Here is a 26,414-nt window from a genome sequence, read left to right on the forward strand (position 1 = left end):
GATCGATTGATTGCAACCGATACATTGACTGCAACCCCTTCAATCTGCTGAAGCTGTCTGCAATTCTCTCTACTTGATCTGCACTGAAATGTCGATGCAATAAACTGTTGCTCATATAAGCAGTGGTAGTAGAAAAGAGTTTAAGATCCTAAAGCATTATTGTAAATATTCGATTCGAACAAAACTCTTGCAATTTTTTGCAACAGTTTTAAGAAAGAAAGCCTGCCTGCATCTCCCCCCCTCTCTCGCACACACAAGTAGTGGTAGCAGAAAAGAGGTAAATATACCTGAAGATATACAATTCCAATGAAATTCTTGATAAGATGTTTGCAACGGTTATCAGAAACAAATCCTCTCTCTCGAGCCCAAAAAATAAAAATAAAAATAAATCAATAAATCTTTAGAACAATTCCCCTCAAAAAGGATGATAAAATGTTGCATCGGTCTTTTCACTAAAACTAAAGCAGTTAATTATAATTTACACTTGAAAAGCTGCTGAAACATATCGATGTTATTCATGCATGTAACATGTTCTTGTAGGCCGACCATAGACAAGATTTCCCCTTCATCTCTTTTAACGTGTATCTACCATCATTGCAAACTATCATTGCTAGCCTGGACAGATTCCACCACCCATAAGCTTAGCTTACTAAGAACCGAAAGTTCTACATTCCTCCGGCTTGGGCAAATGCATTCCTTCATGTGCCAAAACGAAAACTTCATGTAACTGAAGTACAAAATAGTAGTGCCAGCATTCTCAAATCATGTGAAAGATGAGAGTTCACTTCACTTCGCGGGAAAAAACTGTAACAACAATGCAACTCACATTTGATTGGCATGTTGTCCTATTGATTTCACATAAAAAATCACATTACTACGAGTTGACTCTAGAAGGCCATATTGTTGCCAACATACTATAGAAACTTCATTCAAACTTGACTTGCCATGATTAATAATCATGGCACATTAGATCTTTATGGACATTAACATTTCTGAATAGGACCAATATTTCTGGGAAAACTTCAAAATATAGAACAGCGGCAAACAAGGTCACTGGAACAATCAGTTGACAAAATATTATGACCAGCCTACCCAATGTCTCCAAGGAAGCAGCTCAAATCCGATTTGTGCCAGTTCCCCTCCAAATCCAAGCCTGTGCAGGAAATGATATAGGTGTTGGCAGCTGCTCCATTCCATCCTTGATTCCGTCAGGTGTGATGTGTTGCTGCTTCTAAGGTGGCACTGCCTGGCACGTCACTCTGGACTTCTCAAAACTGAATCCATCATTATCACACAAGGTAGTCACATACACTTGAAAGCTGCAAAACAACAAAACATAATAGTGTCAATGCGGAATGCACAAAAGGTGCAGCCATGTTGTTTGCCGGAGTGCTTACATTTTGGCATTTTTGAAAAGTAGGGCCTACATGTGCAGCAGCTGTAATGATCAGGGTCTTGGTGTGGTCAAACTGGTTTGTTCTAAATGCCAAGCATGACAGATTTTATGGATAAAGTTCATGATACCTCAACAGGTGAGATGCACACTGAAGCGTCTTACCATATTTCTAAAAATATCCACATATACACAGGTGTCGGCTTCTGGGTAGTGGAGTGCAATAGCCACATTGGCAAGGGCTCACCAACATATTGACCATCATTTTAAGCAAATGCACAGAACTCATAAGCAGAAGTTGGGGTTTTCATTCGTACCAAAGAATATGCTAAACTGGCTATCATTATACAATGGTGAAGCCTGCACATTTTCCACCACGCAAGGCACTCAATATACACCAAACACTACAAAAGATCAAAATGATTTTGGCAGCTGTATCACAGAAAAACCACTAGGAAAGCTGTTATCATGTAACCAAAAACACATACTTCACTTGCCAAGACTATCTCCTCTCCTCACCAAAGGTCATCTGGGAATATCTGCCAAGGCAAATCACCGAGTCAAAAACTTGACAGCACATGCTATTATAACACTCAATGAGTCTGCTAAGCCTCCAAAGCGATCCCTTTCCATGAATAAAAAGAAGGAAAACTCTCATATAGTAGATCATGTTGGGATGGTGCACACCTCCTTCGCTGCTGTCCGAACTCATCAGGTTCTGTTTCGAAAACAAAGGCAACATAAGACACCACGTTTTCCTGCCTTTCAAGCCCTGGCACAAATGACACCATTACCTGGTCTTGCAGGAGGCTTGAATGAGCTGCTGGTGGCTGTCTTTGAACCGTTCATTTCTCTTCTGAAAATTAAACTGCCTTAAGAAATTTGCATCTCAAAACTAGATTAATCAGAGCTTGGAAATGAAGGCAGATATCCCATGTAACATCAAAAACCACCCTTACCCAGGAACGGGGAAAGCAGACGGTTGAGATGTCTGCTGTGAGTAGTAAACAGCTGATGAGCCCCCATCGACAGCTATATAGGGGGAGCTGTAATTTGAACCAAGAGAACCACCACCTGCCAGTATTGGAATCCTGCAACCATAAACATACCCTTGGAAAAAGTTATAGAGAGTAGCATCATTACGGTAGCATTCAGATAACTTGACGGTTCACACCCAGACACTAACCATGTCACTTCAGAATTTGGGAAACCAAACTGAGGCTGACTTGAATATCCCGGTAAAGCCACACCTACTGCAGGGACTCCAAGTCCAGCTTGTGGCTGACCAGCAAATTGTACAACTGCAAACCCCCCTAGCCAATATCAATCAACTTCAAACATCCCATGGCAAAATTGAGCTAACTTAATGGAAACAGCTTTGAAACCACGAGAGCTGATATCATGGTTAAAATGGCTGGCCAAAGAGCTTACCGCTGCGCAATCCATTTGTCAATGAGCTGCTACCATACACAAATGACCCCCTTCCAGCCTGCACAGTCGTTGCTTGAGTACCTCTTCCAATTGGGCCACTCCCTAGCTTGTTTCCAGGTGATGAAGGAGCAGCTTTTAAGTCAACAGTCGGCTTAGCTGAAAGGGGTACAGGGGACACTACCGACTGTGATTGCCCTGGCTGTCCTTGTGAAATCTGGCCTTGACTTATTGCCTGCAATTGTTGATGTGGCTGTTGCACTCGCAAAACATGAGCTGCCGGAGGAGTTCGTCTACCAGTTTGTTGGGAGGCTGCAGAAAGCAAAGGCTGCTCTAGAATGCGTTGGGCATTTCCCTCCGCTCTTACTGGCCGTTGTTGCTGAAGCATGGATCCAGATCCTGTTTTCGATAACTGATGCTGCAAAGTATTTGGACCTCGAGACAAAGTCCTATGCAGCCCAGTCTCTACTTCCCCACTATTAGAAACAAGGGCCAGGCTAGTGTTGTGCCCAGGACTTGAAGACGGTCTTGTTACTGGAGCTGCACTTATCCCTGTCATCCCTTTCTCCATGCCACTTCTAGACGTACTCACCAGTCTTCCTACCTGTGGTGCATCCCTTTCAAATAACTTCTCCTCGGATCCTTTGCTTGTGCCAGCCAGTACCCCTGTCAGATTGTGTGACATGGTCCCAGTTGGGAAAAATGGAGGAGATGCAGAATTCAGAATGGAGTTTGTTGTAGGTTTCTTTGATGCAGCCTCTTGCGCTTTGACTGATGTCTGCAACGGTGCTGGCTTTGGTATTAAAGTCGAACTACTAGTTTCACGGGATGATGAAGCCAGACTGCACATTAGAACAACAGAATATCAGTATGCGGCTGTACAGTCACATATTCAGTCAAAAGGGGCTTTTTTGAAATATAATCCAGAAAAAGTGAGAGTGGATAGTGTCACTTACCCCCTGTTGCCTGCTGAATGGGATTCTCTGAACTCGTAGTCATCCATTTTAGCTCTTCTCAGACCCCGTCCTCTTCCAAGTCCACGGCGTGATGAGAGTTGGAGAGCATTCTCAAAAACCCTCTCTTTACTGGCTCTGCCTGTTTCATGTCCTGGATCCTTGCCTCTACCTTGGCCTCTTCCTTGACGGCCTCTTCCACGTCTTCCTCTTACACCCTGTGAAACGTGCACATAAGGTTGTCAGCATATCACTGCAATGCCTGCCTTTTATGAAACATCAATGGCATCTTTGCCCACTTAATTATCAACTTTTTTCCGTGAATTTTATTTGATAACGTGTGCTATACATGATTTAGGAACCTTGTTGCAATCTACCAGAACAGTCTTAGATTTCAATTGATAAGGCATGCTATACATGATTTAGAAACCTTGTTGCATTCAACCAGACAGTCTTATTTTTTATGAGATACATAGAATATATACTACTTACTCATAGTGCGTCCAGTAGGTGTGGCTGGTGGGCATCAAACCTAAGTTCTTACCCTGGGAGGCAAAACCCTTCAGGCTTCACCACCAGGCTATATGCCCACTATTATGGGTCTTTCCTTCATTAGACAACAGGGAATATATTGAGATTAGACAACAGGGCATAATTTGGGAGCTAAATTGCCTATAAAAATTAATCGATAGTTCAAACTGCTTCTGATCTCACTTCCCTGGTACAAAGCAGGATACCTCGGCTTTACAACGAGAAAACTACAAACAGCATCTTTTCATCAGATGGACATGGTGCCGATGGAAAATTCAGGATATTTCCCAAACTTAGCAAAACCAAAGTGTGATCTCAACTCCATGAGAGTCTAGTCAAAAAGCTTCAAATCACCAAATCAATCATGCATAGCATATACGACCTACTATGCCATCCCCACTCGTGTCATCAACACCCCAAGAGTAGGTGCAGGTTCATGCATGAAGATATGTCGCCATAGTAGACAAATCTTCATAGATAAACCATTGAACAGAGTTTCTATTACTTTCTCTGGAGATGAACGGCCATGATGAAGGTTAGCACTAAAGGAACACACATGCACGCGCTGTAGTTGGTTGGGCAGTTGAATGTGTAACTTGACACTGGAAGCAATTTTCCCTAATCTTATGAGCAAAATGCCTTTTCACCAATAAATCAAAATCAAAAACCTATCACATACATTGCGTTCCACCAAAAAGCTTATAATATGCCCACATGTACAGTGTACTGCTCAAATAGGTGTAGATGATTCAACGTGTCACATCAAAGTAAACAAACCTGTCCATGGTAGCCTTCTTCATTTAGCTTCAGTTCTTCAAACCGATCATGTACCCAAGGCTTTTCATCTTTGGACTCCCACAGCTTCCTTCCTCCAGCACTGCGCCTGACATCATACCATCTAGGTTTGGCACTTCAAATTATTCCAAAAAGTTGAACCAAAACAGACACTCATCAACTGCAATTTTTTTCTCCGAAAGCTGAGTCTTTTATATAAAGAAAGTCAGGAGTCAATCAAGGAATAACAGATAATCCTCGTTATATTAACTCGCCAAACCAGTCAGGAATGTAGCTGCAATTTTTTTCTCCAAAAGCTGAGTCTTTTATATAAAGAAAGTCAGGAGTCAATCAAGGAATAACAGATAATCCTCGTTATATTAACTCGCCAAACCAGTCAGGAATGTAACACAGCCAATCCCAGAGAGAGAGAGAGAGAGAGAGAGAGGAGGGGGTGGCAGCGGCAGCTGCCACAAGGGACCCAGAGAAGGGGAAGAGAAGGGGGGTTCTCATAAAAGCATTTCGTCTAAGCTATCCCAACCTGGATCCTGTTCCAAAAGGAGAGTGTTTGAACTGAAAAATTGTGTACATTGGCATGTTTGGGTGCCGTTGTACACGTAGCCTCCCAAATCTCACAGGCTGCCAAGCTTCCATTAAACTCGCAAGCTGTGTTTACTGCAAAGTGATGCCTTTGAGGGAGAACTAGGAATCTGCCCATGTTGGTACGACAAATCGCCCTTCTTGCTCTCTTTTCTAGTCATAAATATGCTTTGAAACCCTTGGGTATGGTCCACCAACCCCTTTCTCTTCAAACCCAAAAAACCCATGTAACTAGGCTGTAACATGCAGCGGAAGTATTCGTGATTAAGGATCCTGTCACACAAGTCTCACACCGCCTTCTGTATCCTGAGTTTCGCGAGTTTAGCAATCCACTTTTATGACTTCAAACTTTGAGAGAGAGAGAGAGAGAGAGAGAGAGAGAGAGAGAGAGAGAGAAATGAAATGAAATGAAATGTTATATTAACGTCTTCAAAAGGCCAAAGTGACCTATGAGACCAAAGTTACAACCATGTGACATCTGATACACTGTCTCGAAAAGAAAGGAAAGAACTGAAGGAAAGAGAGAGAGAGAGAGAGAGAGAGAGAGAGAGAGAGAGACTGTACATCGTATGGGGTCCCGAATTACCCACTGAAGGCCCCTCTATCCCGTTACCGGAATAGTATTTGCTTTATTACTTTGAAGAGACTGAATTTGGACTGACGATAAGCCAAACGCAAGATCTCGGAAGACCAAGAGTCGGACACGGCTGTAGAAGCACCAATGATGACCAATCTCGAGCCTATGCACTCTTCCCAATGGAATTAGGGAAGCCAACAAATCTGAGGCTGAGATATGGGTTGTTTGAGATTGTTTCTAGACTATGTATGAATGCTGAAATGAATACAAATGCTAAGTTTTACCTTCACTAAAGTGAAATAGCAAAACGATGAAGATAGATATGCTGAAAACTGCTCCTATTGTCACCATTTGATCCATCTCCATTTCTGGAGCCACTTCTATGGGACTGTCACTCCATAGAGCGGCTAGATTTGTGCCATGTTCACATGGGGCCAAGCAAGTGTCCCATGTGAAAGGGCCAGTCTTTTGGTGTCACATGGACGGGAGCCAGATTAGTGCCACCCATGTGTGACTAGTGCTGTGTCACATGGACGGGAACCAGTTTCGTGCCACCCGTGTGTGACCTGCTTCGTTCTGTATGGACGGGAGCCTGTTGGTGCCACCCGTGTATGGCTAGGCTGGTGTCTTACCTATAGGACTATCACTCCATAGGAATACTAGGACATATTTTTTATATTCCTGTCACACCAGTTTTATGCCCGACGGGAACTTCTTGTACAAGTTTCATGAAAGGGACATTTCGTCCATTACATGTGCACATGCATTTATGGCTGCATGCATAAACTTGTTTTTGCATGACTTGTTTGCATGTGTTTGCCTGTTATGCCGTGCCAATATACTGGATGGCAACGCCCCCAGTGTACCATGGAGTGCTGTTTGCTGACTCGTTGGTGTGGCGTGTGAACAGGTGGTAAGTATTACCATTTTTCCCTTTTTAAAATGTAAAATTAATAAGTTATGGCAAACTTTAATATTTATAAGCCCATGTGTTCACACACATTTAAATTAGGGGCTGGACATTAGGGTGCCCATGAGCATTTAAAATACCTTTTAATATTGTGTTCCCTTTTGTAAACCTTTGGAAAAACTATTGCATGAGTTAATATGGTAATTAATCACACGTGGGAAGCTGGTGGCTCATTTTCCTCTCATCGCCTACTATTCTCCCCCTGGTTCTCCATCGCCTACCTCTTCTAGGGCTGGTTTTGCTGCAATTTTCTCATCGCATGCTTCCCATGGCTTGTATCTGCTGCTGAAAAACCACACACGTGCTGAAAATCTGGTTGCACCAGCTGTCCACGTGGACTGTACCTACTAAAAACCAGATTGTACTGGCTGCCCTGCTGGACTGTACCTGATTGTACCTGTTGGACTGTACCTGCTGCTGAAAAACCCACACGTGTGCTGAATCTGAACTGTACTTGCTGAAATCTGATGTACCTGCTACATCAGAATTGTACTGGTTGTACCAAGTGCCCTCATGTTTTCTCATTTGTATAAATCTGAAATTTGTTAATTTAAATTCAGAGAATTCTTTAAGTTTTGTGCAGAGCAAGAACAGAGCATATTTTTGCTGACCATGCTCAAGAAGTTCTTCCTGGTGTGGTTAGTATTTTTCCCTGTGTGGTGGTGCTAACCGCGCCCTCAGAGCCTCTGAGAGCCAGTGAAGGTTAGACTCACCAGGGAATTTGGGAGCAAAGCTCATTGGGGAGAACCAAGTCATGTTCCCTCCGCGGTGTACCCCTTGGCCTGCGTTAGTACAGGCGTGCTTGTTTGTGCACAGTCCCGGAAGACCAGTGAAAGGTAGGTGTGCACCCAGTGAAGGTGGGAATGAGCCTGTGATTTGAGGCTACTCCAACCAACACATCTTCATTAGCTCGAACCAGTTTGTTTGAGTTGTTTTCACTCCCTGGTGGAGAAATCTGGCCTATCAGGCCCGTGACACTTGTACTTATAAATACTCCAAGAAATACAAATTGTATTGAGGGGGGGGGGGGGGGGGGGGGGGGGAGGGAGGGGCCTTTCCAGCCCCAGTGCTGGTGTCATGTGTATTTTGGTATTTCCACTATTTATGTTGCTGATGTTGTTTCCATTGTTGACTTTAGTTAAGTGTTCTAAATGTGTGTATATTGTCTTCCGATCTGTAGGCCTCCTGTAGGGAGTGGTCACATTGGAAGCTCAGAGGGAGGTAAAGCTGAAAATACCTCATCCAAGGATAATGGGCCAAAGAAGAACAAATTTGGCTCGACTCCCGAGCAAAGGGAGCAATATGCAAAGGAGGGAAAATGCTTTTCTTGTGGAAGTAAAGAGCATATGTTTAGGCAATGTCCCAAACGCAAACAAAAGCATGAGGACAAGCAACCCAAGGCAAACGTGCATGCCGTTCCCGATGTGCAGGGAAACACGGAGCATGATGGTAAAGAGAGGATGGTATGCAAAGCATGGGAATCACGCACAACAAGAAGAGATTATGAAGCAGGTTAATGAGCTTTTGGAGAAAGGTTTGGTTCAGCCAAGCTCCTCACTTTTTTGTTCTCCCTTGCTTCTTGTACAAAAGAAAGATGGGTCATTCCGCATGTGTGTGTATTATAGACCTCTAGCAGAGAGGAGTAAAACGCTGAGGTGCAGTCTTGAAGTAGGCGACCAGCAGGGAAGTACTCGTGTTGGTGGAGATCATAATAAGGAGGCGCCTCATATTTATATGGAAAGCAGGGTGCTGGTCGGCCAATAGAGGCAGTTGGCCAGCAGATAAAAAGTAAAGTGTAAATGAGTAAATGGCTCTTTTTGGGCTGGGTAAAATACCCTTCAGGGTATATTTTCACACACCCCCTCTCAGACCAAAAAGAGATCATGAGAGAAGATGAGAGGAAAAAACAACTTTGGTTGTCGAAGATGAGGATTCATGTGATTTGAGACCGTAGTAGAGAAATATGGGTAAACATAGAATTTAAGAGAATTCTAATTTTTGATATAAAGATTCTTTACGCATCTATTTATGCATAAAAATCAACTTCAGTGGGAATAACACTTTTATAAAAATCCTTTTATGCATAAATTCAATATTAAGGAAAAGAACACTTTTGAAATAAAATTAAATCCTTTATGCATCTTTCTATGCATAAAGTCAATTTTAATGAGAATAACACTTTTGAAATAAAAATAAATCTTTTATGCAACTTTCTATGCATAAAATCAATTTTAATGAAAATAACACTTTTGAAAGAAAAATAAATCCTTTATGCATCTTTCTATGCATAAAATCAATTTTAATGACAATAACACTTTTGAAATAAAAATAAATCTTTCATGCATCTTTCTATGCATAAAATCAATTTTAATGAGAATAACACTTTTGAAAGAAAAATAAATCCTTTATGCAAGCGGAAGTCTTCGTATTGGAAGATCCTGTCACACAAATGCTCACACCGTCTTCTGTATCCTGAGTTTCGTGAGTTTAGCAATCCATTTTAATACTTCAAACTTTAAAGAGATGAAAGAGAGAGAGATGAGAACTGTACACCAGATTGGGTCCCGAATTACCCACTGAAGGACCCTCTATCCCGATAACGAGATAGTATTTGCTTTATTTCTTTAGAGAGAATGACTGTGGACTGTAGATAAGCCAAACACAAGATCTCGGAGGATCGGAAGCTTGGCTAAACTGTACACGACTGTAGAAACACCTCAACGAACTAATCTCGAGCCTATGCACTCTTCCCAAGGACATGAGGAAAGGCTGCACACCTGAGGCTGAGAAAAGAAGGCGGTGGACTGTTCTAAGCTATGTTAGAATGCTGTAAATGCTTATGAATACTGTGTTACCTTCACCAGATGACTGTAGCATGTATATGATGCATATAGGCGGAGGAACTGCTGTAGAACTGCTGTAGGACTGAAAACGCAAGGTAGGACTGCTGTGGAACTGTAAACGCAGGGCTGTGCTACTGTAGAACTGCAAACGCAGGGCTGTGGAGGACTCAACTGCAGGCGGCTGTGTACTATGCAGAAAACGAAGAGATGCCTGCTGAATTGGGGCCTGAAAAGGTGCTGAATACAGGCGCCTATGTCCTGAATGGGTGTGCCTAGCTCTGCAAGGACTGTAGTATGCTTGGACGGCTGTAGACGCTGATTGGAAGCAAATCGCAAGACCTCCGGGCTGGAGAAGCAAACGCAGAAGCTCCAATAGGGCTGGATTAGTCTAGGGCTGAAGGCACCTCCAAACTGTTGAAAGATTTGACTCCACCTGGCCTGCCGATCACTCCACTGGGCACTTGGCATAGTCTGAAGCCACTTAAGTGCTTGGTGGTCTGTTTTCACCGTGAAAGCCGGTCCATAAAGAAAAGACTTCCAATGCTTGAGCGTTGTGATCACACCCAAAAGCTCTTTGTCATATACCGAATAATTCTTTTCGGCGACATCCAACTTTCTACTGTAATATGCCACGGGTCTATTGTCCTGCTGGAGGACTGTACCTATGGCTACACTGCTGGCATCGGTGATGACCTCGAAAGGTTCGTCCCATGATGCTAACTCTAATACAGGTGCTTCTGAGGCAGCTTTCTGGAGGAAAGAGTTCAAGGACAGATTTTATGCACAATGTCTCCCAATGCGGAGCAAACTCTCACCCAAAAGTGGGATAGACTTGAGCAAAAAGACAATGAAAGTGTGCAGCAGTATGTCAACAAATTTTGGAAAGTGTTGATTGAGGTAACTCCCTTTATGCAACTCTCTGAAGATGAAAGGAAGAGGAAGTTTCGCTCTGGATTGCAACCAGCTTATCGTTCGGGCATCGAATTGCATCCAAAACACACTCTTCAGCAACTCATAGCATTTGCTCTTGCTACAATGCAATTGGTGCTTAAAACTAAGCAAGATCAGGGAAGTTCTAAGGGCAAAGAGAGGGCTGTCCCAAACCTACAAAAAGGTGGACAGCCACCTAAAAAGAGCTTTCGGGGGAAGCCCAAAAGGGTGGTATAGCTGAAAGTACCCCATCCAAAGACATTGCACCAAAGAAAAATAAGTTTGGCTTGACCCCCGAGCAAAGAAAGCAATATGCCAAAGAGGGGAAATGCTTTTTTTGTGGTGGTAAAGAGCGCATGTTTAGGCAATGCCCTACCCGCAAGCAAAAGCATGAAGACAAGCCACCCAAGGCAAATGTGCATTCCATACCCGATGTGCAAGGTAACACTGAGCATGATGGCAAAAAGAGAGTGGTATGCAAAGCTTGGGAACAAATCAAGGATCAGCCCGCCTTATTCATGTTTGATGATTGTGCAGCACATAACTTCATCTCTACACAGATGGCAGCTGCCTTGAGCATAGAGATTGGGAACATGGGATCCCAAATTGAGGCAGAGGCAGCTTTTGTTGGCAAAGAGGTGCAGGTCACTCCTCTTATTGGAAAGTTGCGCATTCATGTACACGGTTATTTGGATCATGAGCATTTCTTGATTGCCCCACTCAATGGATGTCACTCAATGGATGTGATGTATTACTTGGCAAGCCTTGGCATCATAGATTTGAGCCCCGCAAAGAATATAAAACCAACAGGATCACCTTTATGCATAGAGACCGCATGCATGTCATTGATGCTGGTAAGAAAGGAGATTCTATCCCAGTTGTCTCTCACATCCAAATTAATAAGGCAATGAAAAAAGACTCTTTCCGCATACTTGGTTTTTGTTCGTGACAAAATTGAACAACATAATGTGAATGTGGATGTATTGACTCAAGAGAGGCTAAATTTTCTTAATGCTTATAAAGATTGTTTTGCCGATGCATTGTCAAGAGAGCTACCTCCTGAGAAGTGTTGCCAGGCGTTTCTGAAACGGCAGGTATAAAACGGGTTTCATACGTTTTGAAACGTTTCATAAAAGGTAAGAAACGGGTACAAAAAGGTTTCATACAAAATAGAAAAAGCATGTATATTTTTAACTTGAAATATACAAAAGATAAAACTGTTGACATAACTTATAAGAGACCACATTGAATTCATTTCAATAAAAACAAAATACATGTAAGATATGATGATATCACAAATCACATGGGTGATGACTAAACAGAAATCAAAAGGATCACCACGTGGGTAATGAGTCATGACTCAAAATGTCCGAAGTTCAAACTAAATAACATGTCCAAATAAAATGATGCTTATCTGCATCCTCATCCTCATCCTCATCTGCAGGCGGGCTGACACGGCTATTGATTCGATGGCAAGCTGGCACACAAAACGGCGAAAAAGTACAGGCGGCCGCCACTGGGAAACGCGCACAAAAAAGGTACGAAACGATTCGATGTGACGGGCTGTAGAGTATTAAAATATTCATGATGAATAAAAAACGTGTTTTGTACAGAACAAAACGTTTCATACGTTTCAAACCTGTACGAAACGCGTTTCTATGCAACACTGCTCCTGAGAGACCGGAGGATCATCGTATAGATCTTGTGCCAAGTAGTCCCCCCCCTAACAAACCCACATATCGTGTGAGTGCCGCACAACAAGAGGAGACCATGAAGCAGGTTAATGAGCTTTAAGAGAAGGATTTGGTTCAGCCAAGCTCTTCACCCTTTTGTTCTCATGTGCTTCTTGTGCAAAAGAAGAATGGATCTTTCCACATGTGCGTGGATTATCGAGCTCTAAACAAGCTCACCTCCAAGAACAAGTTTCCAATCCCACGTATAGATGACATCCTGGATAAGCTTGGCCGTATAGATTTGAAGAGTGGTTACCACCAGATTCGTGTGGTACCCCAGGATGTATGATGGACAAGATATTTCGACCCCATCGTGAGTTTACAGGTGTATTCTTTGATGATATCTTGGTTTTCTCCACGAATGAGCAGGAGCATAAGACTCATTTGGCTATAGTATTTGAAGAGTTGCGAAAGCATAAACTCTTCATAAATGCTAAGAAAAGTGAGTTCTTCCTCTCAAAGATACACTATTTGGGACACACTGTATTCAAAGAGGGTGTAAGAATGGATCCTACTAAAATTGAAACCATTCGAAATTGGCCAGAGTTGCAAAATGTACATCAAGTGCGTAGCTTTCTTGGATTGTGTTCATACTATAGGCGATTCATAAGGCATTTCGCCAAGATTGCCTCACCATTGCATGATCTTACAAAGAAGAAAGCCACTTTCCGATGGACTTCGAATGAGCCAAATGCTTTCTTACAACTCAAAAATGCTATCATTTGTGGATTTGTTTTGATTGTTCCCAACTTGCAAAAGCCATTCGCGGTAGAATGTGATGCATGTGGAAATTGTATAGGAGCTGTCTTTATTCAAGAGGGTCATGTAGTTGCTTATGAGAGCCGTCGCTTGCATGATGCCGAGATCCATCTAGACATTTATGAAAAAGAGCTCTTGGTTGTAATTCATGCCTTAAAAATATGGAAACATTATCTTCTTGGGACTGAATTTGTAGTCAAGACAGATCACCAAAGCTTGAGATATTTTCTATCTCAAACATCTCGGAGAAGCAAATGAGAATGGCAAATTTTCTTCCGGGAAAGAAGAATCTAGTGGCAGATGCTTTGTCCAGGAAGCCTTATATAGTTGCAGTTTCAATGGCCTCTCATGGGGACTTATCTGCCATGCGTGATTTGTATCATTTGGATGCTGATTTTTCCCATATATGGATTGATTTGATGGCTGGTCACTCACATACCTCTTATGTGATCAAAGAGGATTATCTTATGAAGGAAAATTGCCTTTGTGTGGTGATGGATATGCGTCCAAAGGTTATGGAGGAATGTCACACTCCACCTTATGCTGGTCATAGAGGTATTTTACCCACCACACGCATGATAGAAAGATATTTCTTTTGGCCAAGCATGGGTAAAGATATTGAGGCTTATGTACGCGCATGTATTACCTGTCAAAAGGTGAAATTTGATAGGCAAAAGCCTCCCAGTTTGCTTCAACCATTGCCTATTCCCTCGTAGCCATGGGAAAGCATTACTATGGACTTCATTATGGATTTGCCTAGATCCCAGCATGGAAATGATGCTATTTGGACCATAGTTGACAGGTTTGGCAAGCAAGCTCACTTCTTGCCCGTCAAGAAAACCATTAAAGTTGATCATATGGTGAAGCTTTTCCTTGCTCACATATTCAAGCATCATGGTATCCCTAAGTCCATTGTTGGGGATAGAGATCCCAAGACTACGAGTCTCTTTTGGAGGGCTTTATTTGATAACATGGACACTAAGCTTGAGTTCTCATCTGCTTTATCACCCCCAAACCGATGGTCAAAGTGAGGCTACAAATTCTGCTATGTTGGGTTTATTGAAATGTTATGTGGCAGATCAAAAGAGCGCCTAGGAGAAGTATCTTCCACTTGTAGAGTTTGCCTACAATAACACAGTACATGCCTGTGAGGACTTCCTAGTCTATCAAGACATAATTAAAATTGAATACAAGAACTAAAGATAATTAGAGAGCGGAAAGTTAAGTTGTTTGCATTAAGACACAAGGCCTTGTTAAATAGGGCCCGAAGAGATACAAATGAAGAGGCACATCCCTGACGAAAGGGTGTGACTCTTGAATGAATAGTTATGTCTTTTGAACGTAGAGGTGTGTTCTTTAATCAATAGATGTGTCCCTTTGAAGAGACGTGTCCTTTGATGATGACCCATGTGATAAGGTGTGACCCTTCACTGGTGTCCTTTCAATGATTAAGAGTAATTTATATAAGTGACTGTTGTTGGCAAAAGAACCCTTGAAGTAATTCTCGGTACTGTTGTAGATCTTCATCACTTTGCCAAGTTGAATCTGAATCATCCAAGTCTTTCCATTGTACTAAGAATTATGTAATAATCTTCTGCCCAAGTTTCTTTTTGTCGTACATCAAGAATCTTTTCTGGGATTAAGATTACATGCTCATCTTCAATCTCTGGAACATAATCTGAAATATCTGGAATGGGAGAATCTCCTTGTACAAACTTCTTGATCCATGATATGTGAAAAGTCGAATGAATCTTTCCCCATGAAAGTGGTAACTCCAACTTATAACTCAAAGGAGAATTCTTCTTAATAATCCGAAAAGGACCATAATAACGTGGTCGCAATTTTGGAAAATTTGATTTCACTGTTTTATATCGATGAGGAGCCACGAACAAAAGAACCATGTCACCTTCTTTGAATTTATCATGTCGGCGACGACGGTTAGCTCCTTGTTGATATTGTTCTTGAACTCGAATCATCTAATCTCGAACTTGAAGAAGAATATCTTGCATTTCTTGAACTAACTGATCTGCTAATTCCACCTTGTGTTGAAGAATAAAGTTTGATGGTATAACTGGTGTAGGACCATAAGCGGCTTGAAAAGGAATCATTCCTATTGCTGTGTGATGAGAATTATTGTAAGCAAATTCCATCAATGGTAGATAATCTTCCCAAGATGCTAAGCGAGACTGAATATAATGTCGAAGCATCTCTTCAAGAATTTGATTAACTCTTTCAGTTTGGCCATCTGTCTGTGGATGATAGGCTGAACTGAACAATAAATTTGTGCCAAGTGACTTAAAAAATGAAGTCCAAAAATGTCCTGTAAACTTAGGATCTCGATCTGAAATAATGGACTTTGGCAAACCATGTATCTTGAAAACGTACTGAAGAAATAATGAAGCAATATCCGAAGCTTGAGCTGTCTTCTTGCATGGTATAAAATGTGCCATCTTGGACAATCTATCGACCACCACCATTATCTGTGTATTACCTTTCGATGAACAAGGTAAAGATGTAATGAAATCCATACTGATACTTTCCCAACGTTCATTTGGTACTGAAAGTGGTGTAGAAGACCAACTGGAGCTTGTCTACTAGTTTTCATTTGTTGACAAGAAAAACATGCTGTAACAAACTTTATAACATCTTGCTTCATTTGAGGCCAATAATAAGAAGCTGTCAGCAATCGATATGTCTTGTTGATACCAAGATAAGCTGCATAAGGAACCTCAGGATGTTCCTTTACCAAGAGTTTACGCATACTTGTGTTGTGAGGGACACAAATGCGATCCTGATAATATAATAAGCCATGGACAAGAGAATAAGCTACATAAATCTTCAAATCAGAAGGACTAGAGTGTGGAGTCGTAATCACTCGAAAAGCATTTGCAAAATCTCGATCGTCTACATATTGATCCACAAAAGCTGTTGGAATGTTGATTTGAACTGTAGAAATCACCATTGCTAACGCTTGAGGCATTCGGCTAAGAGCATCGGCAACCACATTAGAAAGGCCAGGAACATATTTAATAGTCATATGGAAGTTTGCCAGATACTCCACCCATCTATCTTGTCGTGCATTCATAATTGGTTGGGTGAAAATATACTTTAAGGAATGATGATCTGTCTTCACAACAGAATCTGCTCCCAAAAGATAATGTTTCCAAGCTCGATAAAAGCATGAACAATTGCCAAGAATTCCTTATCATACACTGGATAACATTCTTGAATTGTTGAATGCTTATGACTATCAAAGGCGATGGCTCGGCCTTGTTGCATGAGAACTACGCCAGTTGCAAGATCAGAAGCATCTGTCATAACTTCAAAAGGAAGATTGGGGTCTGCGATTGCCATTACTGGAGTTGTTGTCAATGCCACCTTTAGCTTATCAAAGGCATGAGAAGCATCATCTGTCCATCGAAAAGCAGGTGCTAATTTCAAAACCTCTGTCAAAGGTGCCGCAATTTCTGAAAACTTAAAGACCTTCGTGTGATAAAAATTGGCAAGACCCAAGAATGATCTGACATCATGGATATTTTGTGGTGTCGGCCAATCTTGAAGAACTTGAATCTTCTTAGGATCAACAGAAATGCCTTCACCTGAAATGATGTGTCCGAGGTGCTCTAGTGACGCCTTGAAAAATTCACTCTTTTCAGGGTTGATAAAAAGTGCTTTATCTCATAAAACCTGGAAAACTACATGTAGATGCTTTTTGTGCTCATTGATCGAAGCACTAAATACCAAAATATCATCCAGATAAATAATCACGAACTTGTTCAGAAATGGTCGAAAGATGTCATTCATGAGACTCATAAAAGTTGCTGGGGCATTGGTTAACCCGAAAGGCATGACCAAATACTCATAATGTCCATACTTCGTGCGGAAGGCAGTCTTGTGCTCATCACCTTCACGAATACGGATCTGATGATATCCGGACTTGAGATCAATCTTGGAAAATACTTTGGCATGAAGCAACTGATCAAATAATTCATCAATCCAAGGAAGAGGATATTTATTTTTGATGGTGAGTTTATTAAGGGCACGATAATCAATGCAAAGTCGCATCGACTTATCTTTCTTTTTCACGAGCAAAACTGGTGCACCAAAAGGACTCTGACTAGGACTAATATGACCCTTGTCCAAGACTTTCGTTAACTGGCGTTGAATTTCTTGGGATTCAGCAAAAGAGATTCGATAAGGAGCACAAGTTGGTGAGGAAGTAAATGAATCGGATGATCCACAAGACGTCGAGGAGGCAACACTGGAGGTAGTTTTGCAGGAAATAAATCTAAATGTGGGGCAAAGAAGGGTTGAGACAAATATGCGACCTTGGAATTCTAGTCGGGCACCGTCTCCGTAGCAGAGAAAACCATTAAGAGTGTTGAAGAGCAATCGGCCTTACGAACCCACCGCTTTGCCTGTAATGCAGACAAGGTTGGTATGGAGGGTTGATCGCGAACACCTTGAAGATCAATGTCCATACCATCTTTGACAAACTGTAAAGTGTGGCTGCGGAAACTGATGATAGGATCATACCGATATAGCCATTGTTGACCCAAGATCATATCGTATCGGGACAAAGGCATAACCTCAAAATCCATCTTATCACGGTATTGGTGAATACGAAAGGAAAGTCGAGGAGCCGTCGTATTGTAATTTGAACCTGATCCATCTGCCAACTCAATCTCATAAGTGTGGGTACTGCGAGTGGTGCGTATCTTCAAGCGTTGCACCATAGCTGTGGCTACAAAATTGTGAGAACATCCGTTGTCAATTAGGATAGTAATGGGACAGCCAGAAATAGAGCCAATTAGTGTCAATACGTGAGTAGACACAGAGGCTGGAATTGGAGAGGCAGGATGTGTTTGAGCCACTAATGTAATAATGCAAGCTTGCGCATGCTGGGATATAACCATATAACCATAACACGCTTGCTTTTGGAAGTTTCTGGAGACTGGACTTGAGACTTGTCTTCGGAGGTGGAAGGTTCGACATTGGAGTTCTACCGATTACTGGATCGTTTAGGACATTCGAACCATCAGTGGTCTCCGGAACAAATGGTGCAGAGACCTGTCTTCTGATGATCGGTAGTAGCAATAGATTGCTTTGGGTTTCGTGAATGGTCACGTCCAGAGTCACGGCCACGGTCTGATCCTCGTGGGTGATAAGATTGTTGACGCCATGGTCGGCCAGAAAAGGACCCCTCTCGTTGTCGAGGCTTTTGGTAGGACTGCTGCTGCTGCTGCTGCTGCTGCTGAGAACTAGGGCGAGGTTGAGAACCGCCAAGGACTTAGAACCATCACGAACAAATTTGTTGCCGTTGCCGAAAGTAGAAGAGAGTCTCCAAAGTCTTCTGGAGTTGACTTTGCATAGCTGCCATTTGGTTCTGCATCTCTTGCTGCCATTGGGTGAGAATAGGTTCGTCTTGAATGATTGGTTCATCTGCCATGGTAGGGAAAGCAACTGGATTACTTTGCTGAAGCTCCTGCTGGCGCTGTTGTGCCCTAGTGAGAACCATCGCCAAAAGAGCGAGTGGGTGCCATGGAGGAAGGCTAAGGCGAGGTTGTCAATGGAGGAGCAGGAATAGACCACCCGGTGTAGCGTGGTCGATCAGGAGGAGAGAGCAAAGGGCTAGGACTGGGACTGGCAGCTGGTGGCGAAGGAGTGGGTGTCTGAGGAGTATATGTGGGTGTGGAAGGTCGAACATTGAATGCCAAAGGAGCCTGCTCAGGGTAAGTATTAATCTCGTAGTAGATGAGAGATGCCTCCAGAATAGCAAGGCCAAGATAAGGGTGCCGCTCCAAGAGGAAACTGTAATGATGCAGGTCTCGGGGCGAGGTATGTGTCCTGAAAATCCACACGTCAAATTCTTGGTCAAAGGATGTGGGTGTGGCAACTTAGATTCGGAAATAGGCTGGAGGAGCAGGAGTTAGCACTAAAGCAGGAGAGGTTACAAGTACGGGAGAGGGTGTGTCCTGAATATAGCTGAACTCGTATGGTCCCTCGGCCATAAGCCACCATCGTAGGAAAATTTACTGAAATACGGTGAAGTGTGTCCAGCGAATATGGGTTGGTGTTTTCAGCCCGTAACAAGTAATATTGGCCCCGGATAGATGTAGTGCTCGAAAAATAATGAAGTGGCAGGTTTCTGAAGTATAAAAATGCCACATTAATGTTTATAGGCACAAGGAAAGATCACACCAGAGAATTATGTGGAGAATAATGCCATTGAGAATTGCAGAGGCCATGATGATCAGCAGGTAATGAAGGACCATGAACCGGGCTGGAGCGAACAGATGCTGGTCGAAAACAGCACACTAGGCTAGTGCTTTTTTTTTTTTAGTTGGTGCTGTCGTTGCTTTTTTTTTTTCAAGTTAGTGCTGGTCGCTGCCGTGGGCATCTTCCTTCATTTTTTTTTCTCTCGTGCGTTGCGCTAGTCCGCTACCCTTCGGGTCTCTTTTTTTTCTGCTGGTCGGCCTGCGCCGTAACTGCTGGCCGGCATTTCTCTTTTTATTTTTGTTGTGCTGGTCGCTACCGTGGGCTGCTTTATGCAAGTCGGACTGCCGTTGATTTGCTGGCCGCCGGCTGTGTAGGTAGTTGGTTAAGGCCACGTGGGTGAGAGGCTTAAGCCTTAACCCATAAGGCTTAAAGTTAAGTCCCTTTTATTATGTGAAACGTCACATTAAAAAAAAGACCCCAAAAAAAAAACGTGAAGAGTTGTGGTGGCTGATGGGTGGCGCCCCTTGCGTGGAGAGGATTCAACCCGAAGGGAGTGCTATCAAGACCTCCAATAGAGTACAGGGCAGCCTTCAAGCATTTGGATGGAACCCTGATGTGAGTCTCTACTTCCCACCTTTTTTTTTTTGAGAAAATTGGGGGAAAACGCTTAATCAAGCAAAATTGGGCAAAATTAAATGGGGCATTCTCTCCTGTTCTTCCATACAACTCTTGCTATCCCTGATTCTAAGGTTAATTTGCTGATTTAGGGTTCTGATTTTAGGGTTAGGGTTAGGGTTTTTTGGATGTGGGCATCCTATAGGTTGGAGCTTGTTTGCTCTGATACCACTATGAGGACTTCCTAGTCTATTAAGACATAACTAAAATTGAATACAAGAACTAAAGATAATTAGAGAGCGGAAAGCTGAGTTGTTTGCATTGAGACACAAGGCCTTGTTAAATAGGGCCCGAAGAGGAACAGATGAAGAGGCACATCCCTGACGAAAGGGTGTGACTCTTGAATGAATAGTTATGTCTTTTGGACGTAGAGGTATGTCCTTTAATCAATAGATGTGTCCCTTTGAAGAGACGTGTCCTTTGATGATGACCCATGTGATAAGGTGTGACCCTTCACTAGTGTCCTTTCAATGATTAAGAGTAATTAAGGGTAATTAAATCACAATCGTGACAATGCCTCCACGGAAAAGGCCTCGTTTGAGTTTATTTATGGCAAAGTGATCTTGCCACCCATCCTTCGTACAAAGGATGAGATTTTTGCAACCGATGAGTATGTGCATGCCTTCGATGTAGCCTTTGCACAGGTGCGGACAACCATTGCGAGGTCACAAGACAAGCATAAGAGGGTTGCCAACAAGCATAGAAGAGACATGCAAGTCAAGGAAGGTGATTGGGTATCCAAAGCTTTCTACTCGATATTATGGACCCTTCAAAGTGATTGAAAAGATCAATGAAGTGTCCTACAGGCATGCTTTACGCAGTCATTGGAAGATTCACAATGCTTTTCACGTGAGTCTTTTGCGGAAGTATGTGGGGCCAGATCAGGAAGAGCGTGTCACATAAGATCCGCCCGAGATTGATGAGCTTGAGGAGATCCTCCAGCCAAAGCAAATTGTATTTCACAAGGAAAGAAAGTTACCACATGGGAAGCTTTCCAGGAGATACCTTGTGAAATTTAAGAACTCCTTACCCATTGATGCAAAGTGGGTAGATGAGGGTTACTTTGTTGACTACCCGCAGCTTTTGCAAGCATATCTTGAGGTCAACTGTTTAGAAGCCCGGGGAGATGTCACCATTTGGTCCATCTCCATTTCTGGAGCCACTTCTATGGGACTGTCACTCCATAGAGCGGCCAGATTTGTACCATGTTCACATGTGGCTAGGCCAGTGCCCCATGTGAAAGGGTCAATCATTTGGTGTCACATGGACGGGAACCAGTTGTGTGCCATCCGTGTGTGACCAGTATTGTGCCATATGGATGGAATCCTGTTTGTTGCCACCCGTGTATGACCAGGATTGCATCTTATCCATGGGACTGTCACTCCATGGTAGGACTGATATTTGTGTCGACCTTGTCTATGGGATTGTCACTCCATAGCAAGGTCCGTGCCAAGACTTGTGTTTTGCCTTTGGGACAAGACTTCACATTTCTGTCGCGCCAGTTTCGTGCCCGACAAGAAATCTTTGTACAAGTTTCATGAAAAGTAGATTTCACCCATTACATGTGCACATGCATTTATGTTTGCATACATAAACTTGTTTTTGCATGACTTGTTCTCGTGTGTTTGCCTGCTATGTCGTGCTAGTACAATGGACGGGGACACCCCCAGTGTACCGTGGTGTGCTGTTTGCTAATGAGTTGTGTGGCGTGTGAACAGGTGGTAAGTATTACCCTTTTTGGCTTTTTCAAATGTAAAATCCATTAAGTAATGTAAACCTTAATGTTTATAAGGTTGGGTGTTCACACATTTAAAACCTTGGTCCTTCGTGTAGTTGGATTATAAAGACGGTATCCTTTGCTCTCATTGCTGTAGCCCACAAAAATGCATTTCATTGCTTTGTCATCTAGCTTTGTTCAGAGTTGTTCTGGCACATGTGCATATGCCAAACACCCAAATGTACGCATATAGTCCACTGTTGGCTTTCGGCTATACCAAGCCTCAAATAGTGTTATGGTTTTCAAAGCTTTTGTTGGACACCTGTTCAACACATGAGTTGCACACATTATAGCTTCCATCCAAAATTTGTGAGGCAACTTTTGTGCTTTCACCATGCATCTTGCCATCTGGAGATCTATTTTTTCTTTCAGCTACACCATTCTGTTGCGGTGTATAAGGCACAGTACATTGGTGTTTGATGCCCTTTTGAGTTGCACACATTATAGCTTCCATCCAAAATTTGTGAGGCAACTTTTGTGCTTTCACCATGCATCTTGCCATCTCCATGAGAGATCTATTTTTTCTTTCAGCTACACCATTCTGTTGCGGTGTATAAGGCACAGTACATTGGTGTTTGATGCATATAATCTTTGAATGCATTTGACATGTATTCTCCACCTCTATCTGAGCAGAGTGTTTGGACTTTACATCCACACATATTTCCAGCCATTGCTACAAAGTATCGAAAGCATGTAAACACATCTGCTTTCTCTTTCAAGGGGTAAGCCCAAGCAAACCTGGAGTAGTCATCAATGAATGTGACGAAGTAAAGATGCCCCCCTATGGATGGTGTCCGCATTGGACCACATACATCACTATGTATGAGCTGTAATTTACTTTCAGTAGCTCCATCTTTGGGGAATGGTTTTCGTTGCATCTTTCCCAAAATACACCCCTCACATACATGTCTTGGTGGAGACTCAAGAGGCGGCATATTATCAACCATATGATGCTTCTACATAAGCATCAAACTCCGAAAATTTACATGCCCAAAACGAGCATGCCATAGCTCTGCATCATGCATAGCAGGAGTGTGGGCAGCCACTGTATTTGCATCATAAGTACTCTTGTCATAGCTGTCCAGCTTATACAAGCCTTTGTATCATGTTCCAGAAGTGCCTATTTCATAACCCTTTGATGGGTCTTTTACCAAACACTTCCCATCTTCAAATTCAACCTTTAAACCTTGGTCGTTTATGGCTGAGACGGAGAGCAGATTTTTCTTTATCCCTGGAACATACAATACATTTTTCATACATATATTGGCACCATTGGCTGTAATAAGTATGACATTGCCAATTCCCTTTACTGGATATGTGGTATGATCTGCACATGATACAGTGCGGCCATTTGAAGCATAAACCAAGTGCTGAAATACATCTTTGCATGAAGTGATGTGGCTCGAAGCACATTTTGTCTGACAAATGCAATGCAAGACATATCATTGTCTGATGCACTTGGTGTGCCACTAGTGCATGTGACCAAAAAAGTGTACTCTTCCTGGATTACATTAGCTGATTGATGTGCTTTGTCGTCAGAAGAGTCTGCTACTGCATTGCCTGCTTCTTTCGTTTTCTCTTTTGCAATCCGCTTTCTACATTCACTAATGTAGTGTCCAGGCTTATGGCAGTAGTGACATTTGCCCTTCTTTTTGGGCTTGTTTGCATCCCCTTTGTCAGACTTTTCACCACCAGAAGAGGGCTGTCCATGACCAGCCTTGCTAGACTGTTGTCCCCCATGCTTAAAGCTCTTTGCTTTACCCTTATCCTTGGCTGTAAATGCCTTGTCTCCACCACGGTTGCTCGATAAGTTTGCTCTTGTTTGCTCTTCCTGCAAGAGTAAACCCACTAGCTCTTCAAAAGTGACGGGATCACCACCTCCTCTCATTGAGAGGTTGAGAGAGGTGTGAAAGCCCAAGTAGGAAGGTGGTAAGAATGAAGAGTATTGGTGACCATCTGTCTGTCTGGGATAACCTCATCAATGTTGAGCAATTGTTCCTGCAAATCTCTCACTTTGGTGAGATGATCTGCCATGGAATCACCCTCATCCATAGAAAGAAGATCCAATTGCCTCTTCAAGTAGGCAACTCTTGCCTCGTTGCGTACCTGATACATTGCTTCCAATGTGTCCAATGCAAGCTTCGATGTCTTGCAAGAACGAATGTGCGGAATAATAGTCCTTTTCAACACTGAAAGGGCTATCAATGACATGGCCTGTGCATCTCTAGAGTCCCATATCTTCTGCTCTTGTGTGGGAGCAGGTTCTACATCAGGAGCTCTTTGAGCACCTCCCCTTTGAGGCGTGGCTAGCTGTATGGTAAGTGGGCGCGTGTCATCACCACACACAATGCCCCAAAGCCCTTTGGCTACCAGCAAATTACGGATCATGAAACTCCAAAGGGAGTAGTTAGATCCATCCAACTTGTCCTCCTCGGTGAGCACACCAAATACATCTGTAGCATTTTGAGCCATGTCAACAAAATATACCTGCAAGCAAACCAAGCACCAATGTGCACTGCCAGGCAACCAAATGTCCTGTGCAAGTGTTTGCCTGCAAACTGAAGCAAGTGTAAACCTGCACCAAATTGTCCAATTACACACAATGTGTATACATACGCGACAAATCATAGTTGTAATGCCCAATTACATGCTCCAATCTGAAAATCCCCAATTTTTATGCACTCCAATCGCTTCAATGTGCATTTAATTGGCCGATTTTCACAAAAGCCCCAAATTTTTGCAATTGAAAGAGGCTCAATTTGCTGATTTTGACCTCAATTTGGAAAACCCCCAAATTGCAAGCAAAGCAACATGTCCAATTTTTCAATTTGGCCTCAAATTGAGAAATCCCCCAAATTGTTGAACCCTTTACCACATGCAATCTTTCTTTGAATCTGACCTGCACTGTAGTGTCTGCAAAATTTGCATATTTTTATGTGAACAGAATTCTGTCAAAAGAGTACCTACAGTACGGATGGCACTGACATGAAACGCAGGCGTCAGCCGGGGGCGTTGCTGGCCACGTGAGATGGATGGAGGTACTAGGCGTGTGGAGGCGTTTGAGCACCAGCAGTCAGGCCCAGGTGAAGATGTTGCGAGAGGGAGCCGCCGGAGCTGCAGAGTCGACGGGGAGCCGTAGCACACAGAGTCGACAGACAGGGAGGCGGCGGCGCACAGAGCCGGCGGGCCAGGCGGAGGCGGTGTCTCTCTGCGCCAAGGACCCGGCGGCAGTGGAGGCCTGCCCACTATCGCAGCCGGCCGGGCTGGGCGACGGCGTCTCTCTGCGCAGTAGGAGCGCCGGCGGGGCTGGGCAGTGGCGGCTCTCTGCGCAGTAAGAGCGCCGGCGGGGCTGGGCGGTGGCAGCTCTCTGCGCAGTAAGAGCGCCGGCGGGGCTGGGCAGCGGCGGAGAGCTGACCACTGTGGAAGCCGGCGGGGCTGAGCGACGGCGGCGGGCTGGGTGGCGAAAACCAGAAAACGGCCGGAACGTCAGTTTTCGACGGAATTTCGCCGGCGGATCTCCACAATGAGCTGCAGGCCCTGGACTGAAGCTCTGATACCAATTGTTGGTGTTGGACTCACACACTCACACACACAAACCTGCACATTAGGGTTAGGTGCAACCACGAAATGCAAGTCAACCCTTGCATGTGTGTCACATCCATATAATATAGAAGTACAAAATATTATATGTAGAGTGTCCTTTCACACTTGATATCCAAGGGGAAAAACCACATGGGAAAAAGTGCCCTTGGTTAAGCCCTGTTCACACATAGCACTACCATAAGTGAGCATATGCCTACAAAAAGCCTCCAGGTTTGCTTCAGCCATTGCCTATTCCCTCGCAGCCATGGGAAAGTATTACTATGGACTTTATTATGGACTTGCCTAGATCCCAGCATGGGAATGATGCTATTTGGACCATTGTGGACAGGTTTAGCAAGCAAGCTCACTTCTTGCCCGTCAAGAAAACCATTTAAGTTGATCGTATGGTGAAGCTTATTCTTGCTAACATCTTCAAGCATCATGGTATGCCCAAGTCCATTGTTGGGGATAGAGATCCCAGGACTACGAGCCTCTTCTGGAGGGCTTTATTTGATAACATGGGCACTAAACTTGAGTTTTCATCAGCTTATCATCTCCAAACAGATGGCCAAAGTGAAGCTACAAATTCAGCCGTGTTGGATTTGTTGAAGTGTTATGTGGCAGATCAAAAGACTGCATGGGAGAAGTATCTTCCACTTGTAGAGTTTGC

At 43.2% G+C, this 26,414-nt stretch overlaps 1 protein-coding gene across 29 annotated transcripts in view; it reads right to left on the reverse strand.

The window, feature by feature from the left end:
* Positions 1 to 373: 373 nt before the first annotated feature.
* The window catches only part of LOC147622135 (CASC3/Barentsz eIF4AIII binding protein), a 34,654-nt gene continuing 8,613 nt past the window's right edge, over positions 374 to 26,414 (reverse strand). The window contains exons 3-13 of one of the 29 annotated variants that reach the window (XM_086823255.1): positions 5,083 to 5,188; positions 3,778 to 3,992; positions 2,825 to 3,663; positions 2,580 to 2,694; positions 2,353 to 2,484; positions 2,188 to 2,249; positions 2,081 to 2,111; positions 1,882 to 1,932; positions 1,711 to 1,753; positions 1,093 to 1,319; positions 374 to 804 (exon numbers count right to left, since the gene is read on the reverse strand). In XM_086823255.1, the coding sequence (XP_086679381.1) occupies positions 1,896 to 1,932; positions 2,081 to 2,111; positions 2,188 to 2,249; positions 2,353 to 2,484; positions 2,580 to 2,694; positions 2,825 to 3,663; positions 3,778 to 3,992; positions 5,083 to 5,188 (1,537 nt within the window). In that variant the 3' untranslated portion in view covers positions 374 to 804; positions 1,093 to 1,319; positions 1,711 to 1,753; positions 1,882 to 1,895. Of the gene's footprint in view, positions 1,320 to 1,710; positions 1,754 to 1,881; positions 1,933 to 2,080; positions 2,112 to 2,187; positions 2,262 to 2,352; positions 2,485 to 2,579; positions 2,707 to 2,824; positions 3,664 to 3,777; positions 3,993 to 5,082; positions 5,204 to 26,414 lie in introns of all 29 variants that reach the window. The other 28 variants (XM_086823247.1, XM_086823238.1, XM_086823231.1 and 25 more) reach the window with 28 other exon arrangements.

The sequence above is a fragment of the Cibotium barometz genome, chromosome 29, assembly GCF_041138505.1.
Source record: "Cibotium barometz isolate CiBa-2024 chromosome 29, ASM4113850v1, whole genome shotgun sequence".
NCBI classification, from domain to species: Eukaryota; Viridiplantae; Streptophyta; class Polypodiopsida; order Cyatheales; family Cibotiaceae; genus Cibotium; species Cibotium barometz.